The sequence below is a fragment of the Gavialis gangeticus genome, unplaced genomic scaffold (assembly GCF_001723915.1).
Source record: "Gavialis gangeticus isolate Ggan-Ray unplaced genomic scaffold, GavGan_comp1, whole genome shotgun sequence".
NCBI lineage: Eukaryota > Metazoa > Chordata > Crocodylia > Gavialidae > Gavialis > Gavialis gangeticus.
The window spans coordinates 156,751,102-156,763,706 of NW_017729022.1; the positions used below are offsets into that span (position 1 = coordinate 156,751,102).

At 41.3% G+C, this 12,605-nt stretch overlaps 1 protein-coding gene and 1 long non-coding RNA gene across 2 annotated transcripts in view; one reads left to right on the forward strand and one right to left on the reverse strand.

Annotated features, from left to right (window-relative positions):
* Window positions 1-12,599, reverse strand: part of MTA3 (metastasis associated 1 family member 3) — a 284,441-nt gene extending 271,842 nt beyond the window's left edge. The window contains exons 1-3 of the mRNA XM_019516380.1: window positions 12,481-12,599; window positions 8,385-8,452; window positions 6,421-6,514 (exon numbers count right to left, since the gene is read on the reverse strand). Of these exons, the coding sequence (XP_019371925.1) occupies window positions 6,421-6,514; window positions 8,385-8,452; window positions 12,481-12,508 (190 nt within the window). The 5' untranslated portion in view covers window positions 12,509-12,599. The remainder of the gene's footprint in view (window positions 1-6,420; window positions 6,515-8,384; window positions 8,453-12,480) is intronic.
* Window positions 2,329-12,605, forward strand: part of LOC109296797 — an 11,867-nt gene continuing 1,590 nt past the window's right edge. Inside the window, exons 1-2 of the long non-coding RNA XR_002097059.1 lie at window positions 2,329-2,340; window positions 8,939-8,942. This is a non-coding gene — a long non-coding RNA (uncharacterized LOC109296797). The remainder of the gene's footprint in view (window positions 2,341-8,938; window positions 8,943-12,605) is intronic.

Sequence of the window (12,605 nt, forward strand, 5' to 3'; positions counted from 1 at the left end):
TCCACCCATTACTCTGACAGTGCATGGTTCCCAGCTGTATGGCCAGGACTGCAGGATGCAGCAGAAGCCGACCCAACCCAACCTTTGTGGTTCCTGGCTGGCTCCTGCTGCACTGCATTGTACTGGCCATGCAGCCAAGAGCTACATAGTGCAGGAGCCAGCCTGGCACAGCCAGCACCGCGTGGTTCCCGGGTGCATGGCTGGGACCGCACGGCACAGCAGGAGCCAGACAGGAACCACGGGGGCCAGGCTAGGTTGTCTCCTGCTACATCCTGTGATCCTGGCCATGCAGAGGGGAACTGTGTGGTGCCAGCCAGACTCAGCTGGCTCCTGCTGCATTAGTGATCCTTCCCTCACCCTCCGCTTTTTCTTATCTGAAACTCTCTCAGATGCAGGGAGGGCTAGGGAACAGCTCTATGGTCACCAGGCCAGAAGCCTCTGCTAAGCAGAAGCTTCTGGTAGGGGGCTGGGGGTGGAGCAGGGCCAGGCAGGTCTTGCTGCTAACACCACTGGGTCCTACTGCCACTGGGTCCTGCCACCACTGGCACCTTGTCATTTTTGACAGGCAGCCACAGGCAGACAATAATTAATTTTCTAAATTTTTTAGAGATTTATTTGAGAAGCATCTTTTTGCCAAGATTATTATACCTTAGATTTTTTTATAGGGGCTTTGCCTAATTCATGGAGTATTAATTCAAGGCATAAACCAAAGCATCATAAACCAAACACAAAATAACAGAAATCAACCAAATGTTTCTGTGAACAACAAAAAAACCCAAGAAATAAAAGCGTATAAAATCCAGTAAAAATAATAAAAATGTTGCATTAGGTTGAAAGAGTTTAGATTATTTAGTCTGGAGAAGAGAAGACTGAGAGGGGGATTGATGACAGTCTTCAAATACAAAATGGTTGCTATAAGGAAGGTGGCAATTAACCCTCTGTGTCCACAAGAGACAGGACAAGTAGTAATGGACTTAAAATTACAAGAGAAATTCTGTTGGAATTATTAGAAAAAGCATTCAAATTATGTGAGTGGTTACATACTAGAACAGATTACCCTAATGAAGTTGTAGAATCTCCTTCATTGTTTCTAGTGTCCACGATTTGTATGATGAAGTATAGGATCTTTCACCACATAAAACACTTGTGTTGCACAACTATTCTAGATGTTCAGCCAGGAGGTTGGCACATCAGTGAACTGGCAAACTCTTAATAAGGCAGAAAGCAAGGGCTTCTAAGTCAGTTAACAAATTGAACCAGACCAGGAATTATAACAGTAGCACTAACACACACAGAGGACTGCAACAGTACTTCATTAGGACAGAAAGAATGTAAAAGAGCAATGCCTGTAGAAAATGGCAGTCTTTGATAAACCACCTGCTCAAACCTATTCAGAGCCTACCTACTGCAGGGGTAGGCAACCTTTTCCAGCTGCAGGCCGGAATGACCCACCACCGGTCAGATGTGGAAGGGTGGACACTAGGACCTGGCCACCATTGTCATTTGTCCCCGCAGCGACACAGGGAAGACTACCCACAGCAGCTTGGGGAAAGTGCCCACCACCAACACTTGTCTCCCTGGCAGCACAGGGAAAGTGGCCACAGCCGAAGCCCCCCCACCATCAAATGCTGCTAAGTCCCATATCTATGAGCCAGATCTGGCCCATGGGCCACAGGTTGCAAACCTGTGTCCTACAGGACTTATAAAGTTGCCAGGCAACCCAACAACCTAAATCTATTACTAAGGAAATAATATAAGAGAAGTCCCCTCCACTAGAACCCAAGTGCATAACCTAGGCACGTTCCCATCTCTGACTTTACAGTTCAACCCCCCACCCACCCACAACTTTCAAATCATCCTTGATTAGTCCTATGCACCTTTTTCCTCCTGACTAATTGTAAGTGATAACTCCCTTTACTCCACCTTAGTGTACAGGACATTCTCTCTCACTCTCTTTTATAGCTGATCTTACCTGTTTTGTCTGTCTCCAGCAAGATATGCCTAACTTTGCCCTTCCCTTTCCTGTTTGTTGTTCATTCTTTTTTTTGCACCCATCTTCCTGCTTGCCCTCTGTGCTTGCTCTCCCTCCCCCACAGGCTAAGCCATACAGCTCTGTTAAGTAAGGGGAGGACTGAACTAGACACAGTGTAACTTACAAAACCAAGCCTATTTCAATGACAGATACACATTAAAAGTACTAGGTGATCACCACATTTGAAAATCTCTTACCTATGAACTCTGATTTTAGGTACCAAATATTTTACATTTTGGCTCTGACCAATACATTTTACTATTGTGAGCAGGCATGCATCCATTATTATTATTACTATTATTATTAACGTTGTTATCATTATCATCATTGCATTGTTGTTTTGTTGCTGTTGATCTTGTTGTTGTTGTTGTTATTATTTTGAAGTGCCAGACAGACATTGCTGACTGACAGTGTCTGACTGACAGTCTTGCAACTAGGGATTCAAATATCCAAGGCCTGTTCCCTTTGATCAACTGACATTTAAAAGAATCTTGCACTCAGTACTCTGGCCTGCTCAAAAGACCTTCAGCTGAATAAAATGATGGGATAGTATGATGAGAATGCTTCAAAGGAACGGAGGCATACATTTCACAGTTAGCAAATTCCCCCACAAGGAAGTTCAGATTTTACCTGCATTGCAATCCTCATTTTAAAGAGCTGATAGATCAGAGGACATAACATGTGATATTTTAAATATCTGTTATGTTTTTTAACAAGTCAGCTCTGACAGTATAAATTTATAAGGTACTTTATGAACAGTTAAAATTAAAAAATGACCTCCTCTTGAGCTGTTACTGCATATTCTGGAAAGCCAGGACATGCTGTCTGGATTTTGGATAGGTTAAATTCAGCTCTTGTTTACCTAAGCAGAGTTCAGCACAATACTTCTACCATCCAATTACCAAAAATTAAGGTGGGAGAATGTGGGTGTAGTAATTTCTTCAAAGATCTACGAAATACCATTGACAGCTTTACCCTGCAGCTGCAGTTAGCTAATAAAATTGGACTGACATTATCCCTGATGCTAGTAGAAAAATAAAAATGACATGTTAAATTCACTTCTCCCAGAAGAAAAACAAAAATTGTTTCACCAGCCAATTTCAGGTGTTGAAAACTTAGGGGGACACTGTCAACATGAATTTTTTTAATTGCAAATATTTCAAGTGTTTAACCAAGCATCTTTAAATGGCATGGGCCTTCAGAATTTTCTTCAAGACTTGTAAAAATACTAAAAATTTTCTGCTCCCTTGATAAAATCAACCATGTCTAAGACATGTTAATTTCACAAAGTGCCTTGTTTCAATTTTCTGGGGTTTTAAAAGGATTTTTGTTCTCTTTTCCAATACTGTTCATGTTTTCTTTTGATAAAAACAGTTACCAGAACTTTTTGCTTAGCAAAAAATATGTTTTCATCCCAAACCAAGAGAAGATATTAAAAATTTAAAATGTCCAAATGTTTTGTTTCAACATCTTTGATCAAAATAAAACAACATGACATTTCTGAATCAAAATATTTATTTTGGTATGTAGAAACAAGCATGGAAAACAATTTCAAGTAAGTTTGACTTTAAACTCATGAGAGCTGTAGTTCTAATGCCCCTATGTTTTTTCTCAGCAACTGGCCTTTGTGGCTAGAGCTTCAATGAGGCAGCTTAGTCATATGACACCTATGATGCACCACATGGCATGGCCCTAGTGGAAACTATTGTGTATTGTGAAATATACAGCAGCCAAGAAGCCCAGCTCATGACACATTTCACCTACAATGCCAGGAAGCACCATAGCATGCTCAGTGTGTTTAACATCAAACGAGCCCAACATTAAATATTTTGCTTTGCTTTTAGCATCAGAAGAAAATTCTGTAAAACACATTTTTTCCCAAAATATTGACATAAAACTTGCACTAGTTCTATCCATGACAAACTTCAAACTGCTAGTGCAATACAGAAGAAAAGTAGACCATTTACACAACCATTATAACAAGCTGCTGACTAAAACACAATAAAAATACACTTAAAAAGGGCACAAAAACATTTCTCTCCATCTTTTCTCAGACAGAATGATATTCACAATAATACCTGTTTTATAAAAAAGGAAGCAAACCCAGAAGTAAATTAATGCATATTTAGAAGTCAAAGGCAACAATCCTTAAGCAAACTTCTTACCTCAAAAAGTTAGAAGTGTCAGAGACTAAATGAGGTTCATTAGGGACTTTGCTATTTCTGCCAATTTCCTATGGAAGGTGCTCAGGGACCACAGTGATGGAGAGCAAGGTAAAGCAGTCATGAAATAATTGGATCTTAAATATGGAAGAAAAAATGGCAGACAGGAAAGTCTTTTTAAGATTGAAAACTTTCCTTTAAAATTGTAAGCAAGACTTGAGTTCTTCAGTCAGAAATCCTGCACACTGCATGTTTTTAAGTCCAGGAAATGATATTATAAAGGGTTTAATTGCTTATCTAACTCATGATCAGAAACATTCTCAATGACATATTTCAGATACTTATATTTATTCTAAGATCTGAAGTGTCACTTACCAGTACAGAAAATTTTAAGCCACTTCAGCTTATCTAGAAAAACCTTAGAGTCATATCCTGCTCGTCTGTCTTGACCACAACTACTCGCATGAGTCAAATGAACAATTTAGCTTTAGAAACTAAAATAAAATTTTTCATTTTTGTTTAAAAGTGTACACCCCCAAAATCATACCTCTGGATGCAGAGTACGTGGTGCTACCCACTAGCTGTAAGATGCACATATACTAGAATAAAATATAGTGATACACTATAAATTAAGGTGGGATTTTTAAAACCACTAAGCCACTTAGGCACAGACTGAATTTAGAAAAGAAACCTCATTGGCATGTGCACAACTATGTCACTGGTGACTTTGCAAACTTCTACCCTTATGTATTCACAAGGGTGAATGTAAAGTTTTACAAATAACTGTTTTCTCACACAAATCCCAATGTGGGAATCCTAGATTCTAAAAGGAGTTTCACTAGAAGAAACTGAAATAAAAGTGATCTTTGAGGGAAGCTGACTGAATTATAGGTACAATGAAAATCGGATGTATATTCAAAAAGCAAGTCTCTTCTCTACCACTATTTTGCTTCTGACTAAAAAGAACAGAAAAATGATGACTCTTAATGTTTTAGTGGCTAGAGATCTATGCTTATCCCAGTCACTCACAACTATTTTAAATATAATATTTTCCCCCATATACACACAATTTTCATATTCATATGCAACACACTTTAATTCTCCTGATATGCCACCAGTGCTTTTATAGCTGTGACAATCTAGATAATATGCTTGCTTCTCACATACTCTTTTGGACCATCGCAGCTACAATAACACTCTGACATTACTACAATAGAGAAGATACTGAAATTTACCATTTAACATGGTATTTAGCTTTGAGTGCACCTGTATGTCAGGTCCCCAGACACAAGGAAAGGTATTTTGTGTCCCAACACTTGTGTAACACCTCTCCTAACTATACAGTTGGTTCAATAAAAGATATTACCAAACAAGTACTGCTTCTCATATGCCACCATGTAACCAACTATAAATTTATAATTGTGCCTTGTCTAAAATAATTCTGCCATAATGCAAGAACAAATGAGTCCAATTCACCTCCAATGAAAGCTCCTTAGCTTTAGTGGAGTTATGCCTGGGATTAATTTGATCTTCAGTCTTCATATACACACACATGTGATAGATGTGTTCTAGGCTATTTGAATTAAAATTTTAGTCAGGGTAAGATATTTTCCATTAAGACTTAAGAATATTTCTATCATTCTAAAGCATAACACCAACTAAATCAGCGGAAGGCAACATGCCACAAATGAGCTCCGCATTCTCTATATGCACCACTCCAATCCCTTTCCCTTGCCTGAGCTGCTGCTCTTTCTGCTCCCTGTTCTGTGCCCCCTTCCTGATCTGATGCTCTGCTTGCTGCTCCCTGTCCTATCTGTCATTGTGCTGCTTATCCACTCTTCAATTTGTCATGTCACACAGAGACTGCCCATGAAGCTTGTGGCACTCATGAGACAGGTTGGACACCCACAGACTATATAAAGACTCTTGCTGAGTTTCAGGTAGCCAGTATTTCTATTTGAATTTTTTGTCATAAACAGTTCAATGTAAAAAGGAAGCATCTTATCCTGTGAACTACTCCATCAGGGTTCAAGGGCTTGCTGAAAAGGAGCAGCCTCCAGGCTCAGAGTCAAAAGTCTGGTAATGCCAACCACCAAAAAGCATGCTAATTAACACTCTATTTTTGAAAATAAACTTTCATGTGACCAATAAAATAAATGCATTTTTATAGCTGCTCAATGTATGCAATTAACATTAAAAAGAAAAAACAACGTACAATCAACTTACTAGCATGTTTATCTGCAAGCATTATAAGGCTGTTGGAAATGTCTCGTCGTCTGTAAAAACACACTACTTTTGCCTCCACGTTGCCGTTAGCAGTCTAGAAAATAAGAGTATATTAGTCAAGTCAAGGTCTGTTCTTGCTCCACTGAGCTGTTGGACTCATGTATCTCAATTCAACCAATTTTAACTCGTATGAATAATCATCACTCACATAAGTACTCCTACTGAAGTCAACAGAATTTCTCAAAGGAGTGAAGCTCATATCAATTACAGTTCACGTGATCAGGACATTTATATTGACAGCAACAGATTATTAAGAGTTTATTTCCATGTTAGACTGTTAATAGCAGCAATGGCAATTTCATTGTAACTCAAGAATATGTATATACGGTTGAATGGGGTTTTTTTGTCCAATTCCATTTAGGTGAAAATATGCACTTCAAATAATCATGGCAATTTAAACCATGTTCAATACATTACATTAAAGTTCAGAAGATTTCAGAATTCACTTACTTCAGCTAACTCAATGGAAAAGTTATTTTCCTTATAAAACTAAATCAAGGATATCATTTTTGTAGGATTTTTGCTACTGGGACTTAGGTCCTTAACAGGAGACTGACAAAACTATGCTAACACTTTATTTTTACCATTTCCTTTATTATGAATATTAAAAAATTGCCATAGACACTGACTAAACTATACATATACTCTCTCTAAAGAAGAAAAATATAACAACTCTCAATTTTACTGTATTGAGTTTCTTCCAGAAAGAAGATAAGTGGAAAAAAAATGAAAGCATATTTCCCATATTCTTTCCGCTCAGTATGATATCCTTAACACATGAAAGGTACATACTTCCACAGTAGGAATCTGGACTAAGTCCTGGAAACCACTCTTTTAAAATTCAATAAATGGCTGTGCTCTCCCTCGGACAAGATTATGCTACATTTAGAACATTATTGAAGTCACTTTAATTGCTGTAAATAAAACATACTATACTCTAATAAAAATCCAAACGGATCATTATGGAATTTATAATGTGCAATTACTAGCTGAGTGGATCACTATAAGAATAAAGGCAGTGACATACTGTTCCATTAATAAAAAGACTACCCCTTTCAAATACCAGATTTGGGGAATTAATAGATAAAAAACATAAATTTTAAAAAATTTAAGTGTTTAGATATATTGTGACCATTTGCTTAGAAGAGCAATTTTCTTTTATTGATAACAATATACAATTTTTAGTATAATAATAGTTCATAGACTATTAGTAGAATATATTACAGCATCCTCTATAAAATGTAGTCCAAACAATATGTGATTCACTATAGACTCTTCGTGCATCCTCACCATGCCACCAAAAAAAGCCTCGATCCAGCTGTGGGAAAACTCTATTAACAAAGACAGAGATTTCAAGTCCCCAGTCTTTAACCAAGAACTATTAACAAGGAGTGTTCTTTTAACATCAGAAAAGTAGTGTCCATGTGACCATTAGAAATTGTCAAAGACCCCACAACTCATTTCTCATTGGTCACCGAACAGACACTAAATGGTAACACGTGATCACTGTCACCCAGAACCAAATCATTCAGGTCACCAAGAGGGTAAGAGAATTCACTCTCTTACTAAACACCTGAGCATCCAACCCCATAACCTTATAAAAGACTGGCTTGTTTTTTTAAGCTTTTTACCAGAATTTTCTGGATCACAAGCAATGAGCTATTACTGTTTTTCTATGTCAGAGAACAGAATTACAATAGCTCACACAATAAGAAGTATTCACATATGACATGAACACACATCTTCTAAGCAGCATCTTCAGAAGATTCTTTTGATGGAAGCTTTACAAGAGCCAGAGCCAGAAAAATGCTCTATGGGTTTTTTAAATAATTGTTCCTTTGCATTCAACAGGGAACATCAGGTGTTGTCAAGTATTATAGAAAAATGTTTACATATTAATGTACCTTGTTAAGTTCTTCTATCCGCCTGATCAGATATGGATTGCTTGAGGAGTTTTCAAAATAAACATAATCTAGAACAAAAGATGAAGACATTTAATTACTTTAAAAGCAGTATACACAGAATGTCAAGTTTGTCAGTGTGTAATTTCCCAAACCGTAAAGCAGTTGTTTTCAAACTGTACTCCACAATATGTCATCGGGGATTCCACAAAGAGACTGCCAGGCCGGGTCGCCTGGCTCCATCCACATCAGTCTTTAGAATAGGGGTAGGAGTTCCACAGCAGAAGTGGTAAGAAAGGTTTCCATGACTTTAGGAAGTTTGAAAAACACAACCCTAAAGGCTAGTACAAGGATGATGCTTCACATTCAATCCTAGAAATACTTCTGAGGTGCATTGATACATTGGCCTGATATTGGATCAGCACCAATATAAAGAAAATTGACTATACTGGAAATCAGCCTGAAGTGTCCAATAATTTGGCTGATAAATACACATGCACATGCGCAGCCACAGCACAGCACACAGGCAGTGAGGACCACAATCCAGAAGTGGAGAGCTGCGTGCAGCTGGTAAGTCTGTTGTGGTGAAAGGGGAGTGGGGAGGAAAAGGGTGTGGGGGGGGAAGATCAATGCCCCCCTGTGGTAAGGGTGGGAGTGGGGCTGGGGTAGGTGCTGCCCAGCCAGGGCAGGGCAGGGCAGGAGCGGGAGGGAGCCCAGAGGATGCGGGGGGGAGGGGGAAGTCCCTCCACTGCGCGCCGCTAGTCCCACTGAACAAAAAATTAAAGGTGTACATAAACCTTTGCTAAACTAGAGACTATGTTGCTAATGTGTACTTTGAAAAATGCTGGCAGTGTCTTAGAACCTCCCTCCCAAAGAAAGTTTTAACAGATGTATGCAAGACTGAGGTTTTGAGAGAGTTATATTTACAGAATAGGATCTCTCACATTTCCTAGTAAAGATTAATAAGAATAAAGGTCAAAATAAGTGAAGAAAGTATATTTTGTGATGCATTATTGCAGGTTTTGTCATCATACATAGTGAAGAAATGTTTTATAAACACAGAAGCGAGCAATCACAAGCAATCATTAGTGAGGACTTGTATTCAAATACAGAACCTAGTTTTATTTCTATAAAACTATTTTCAAAAACAAGCAAGTAGAATCTTCTTCTCCCCATGGCTAAGTACTTCCATATCGCCAATATTTTCATAGATGCTAGGGTCAGAAGGGACCTCAACAGATCATCAAGTCCGACCCCCAAAATAATCAAAACATCTGTGTGCAACATCTTTCCCTCAATCTGTTTTCTCAAAACCTTCCTTTTTTGGAGATTCTCCAAGAAATGCTTCACTAAATTCAAAGGATACTTTCCAATTACATTTGAGTTGGTCTTATTTTCATTTCGCAACAATGTCTGAGTTTTTTCTATATATGGTAGAAGTAAAATATGTAATAGAAGTGAATATAATCCAGTAATCTCCAATTACTAATTACAGTCTTCAAGGGTAATCTCCAATTAACTAGCTTCACTATAACCCACCCTACCTCCCAGATGTTGTTGAGAAACAGTTTAAGATTAAACCACAAAAAATATGCATGCTATCATTGTTTTTTATATGGAACACAAAAGTAGAAAGTTTAGCAAGCTCTAAGATAATGGTTCTCAACCTTTTTCATATCATGATCCCACCTAAGAAAAGAAAGTTTCAGGATCCCTTCTCATTTCACCCTAATGAGAGAATGGCTTTGACCCCTATTTTGAGTTGAAGACCCACAGGCTGAGAATCCAGTCTGAGCAGCAGGAACTACATCGTGTAAATCAAGGATGTCAGACTCACTTGCAACACCCCCTGGCCAGATTCAGATCCCAAGGAGCCCTGCTGGCCAACTCCACACCCACCTTGGTCAGTGCTGGCAGCAAGGCTGTGTCAGCTCAGGGAGCCACAGAGATTAATGCAGTCATGGCTCAGCCTGCAGCAGAAACACATCTCCATACCTCAGCAGACAAGGTTCTTTGGGTAGATGTGATACCTTTTATAAGACCAACTGAGTTGTTGGAAAAAAGTTCTTTGCAAGCTTTTGGGTGCAATCACCCTTCTTCAGGCATACGGAGTCTCTGCTGTTCTGAGACTCCAAGAAATGAGAGAAGCTAAAAGTGTGGCAGGATGTCAGTGAAAATGCAAACAGGCAGAAATTAGAAAAACAAAAATTTCTACTTATTTACATTCTCACTGACATCCTGCCACACTTTTAGCTTCGATTCCTTAGAGATCTCAGAACAGCAGAGACTCCCTATGCCTGAAGAAGGGTGACTGCACCCAAAAGCTTGCAAATAACCTTTTTCCAACTACTCAGTTGGTCTAAAAGATATCACATCTACCCAAAGAACCTCGCCTGCCTATGTCCTTAGACCAACATGGCTACAACCAAAAACCCAGTCTCCATACCTCAAAATCCAATTGTGGGCCCTGCCCCTGCTCATTCTACCCCCTCCAAGAGCTCCACTGTACAGATAATAGTTCTGTAGGCCAGATCCAGCCTGCAGGCCACATCTTTGACATCCTTGGTCTAAACCATTACCTGATCTTCAGAAGCACTACTCTAGTAAAGATTGAGTAAAGATTTACAGGACTAAATGACCTAATAAAGGAAGAGGAACAAAGTAGACTTGTTGCTATAACTGCATCAGGTGGAAGGGGGACAAGGAGGACCCAGTTCATCAGTTTGCTATCTTTAATTCAGGCTTCCTTAGCACATGATTTGCTCAAACAGGAAAACATGCATCTTATCAAGTTCCTGTTCTCCATCTGTCCTCTTAAAGCACAGAATACTACTTTTGGCAGCGATGGGACAGGTATACTTTTGTGTAGTAACTGTCAGGGGTGTACAGAGGCAAAATTCAGCTGGACTTTTCCCATTCATATTCCTTATGCGAGGAATCACAGCAAAGCAGCACTGCAGTGTAAAGAGGAAGTGTTTGTCTTCTTCCACAGACTCTTGGACTCTCTGACTGGCCTCACTTCCCTTGTGCTGCCCATGCAGTGGGTGAACCAACACACAGAAGCCTGGCCTGCCTGGCCGCAGGGAGAGAAAGGGGATAACAAAAATCGCTCCATTACCCAGCAGACCAGAGGCGGCTTATCATCAAACTGGGGTGCGGTGGGGTAGGGTGAGGTGGGGGTAGAAAGGGAAGCAGGGGTAGGAACTGCACCTTCAAGAAGCAGCAACGGGGAATGACAGACACTGCTGGAAATCCCAGACGGATGCAGTTTGTGGGCCCATCAGACCCGAGCAGGGGCCAGGCACAGGACCTCCTGCCCTCAACAACCTCCTGCCAGGGGACAGCTGCCTTCCCCGCAACACACATGGACACACGAGCATGGGTACACACACAGGCACATGTGCGTACCCACACAGGCAGGCACAGGTGCATAGGCACACACACACACACACACCCAGGCACATGTGTGCAAATGCATAGGTACACCCATGAACACACACAGGCACATGCACATATGCGTGCGCGCACACAGGAACATGTGTGCACATACACAGCCACACGTGTACAAACACACACAACCATATGTATATGCGCACACTACAGGTACAAGCACATGCGTGCACATGGACACACGCACAGGCACGTGTGCACTCGCAGGTACGCACGCTACAGGTACGCACGTGTGCACACAAGCACACGCGTGCGCGCGCACTACAGGCACCCATGAGCACGCAGATGTGCACACATTGCAGGCACATGCGTGCACGCACACTACAGGTACACATGCACAAACAGTCACACAAGGGTGCAAACACTACAGGTACATGCACGCACACAGGCACACGCGTGTGCACACACAGAGACATCCAGAGGCTGCGGGAAGCACGCGCTTGCCCCGCTGAGGGGGTGGGGGAGGGGGCGCTGCCTGTGCCCCCGGCCCTGCGGGCAGGCCGCCCGTGCCCTCTTCCTGGGGCAGCACCGGGCCGGGCCCTGCTCCCCGTCTTGCCCCGGTGCCCGGCCCGACCCCACACACACACCACCCCCACGCGCTACCCCTTGCCCGCAGCGCCCCGGGGGGCCGGGCCCGGCTCCCACCTACCTCCCACTCGGTACATGTTGGCCGCCATGTCTGCGCGCTGCGCCTCCTCCTCCAGCCGCCGCCGCTGCCGCCGCCGGGCCGGGCTGGGCGAGGAGGGAGCGGCTCCCGCGGCTCCCCCCACCTCC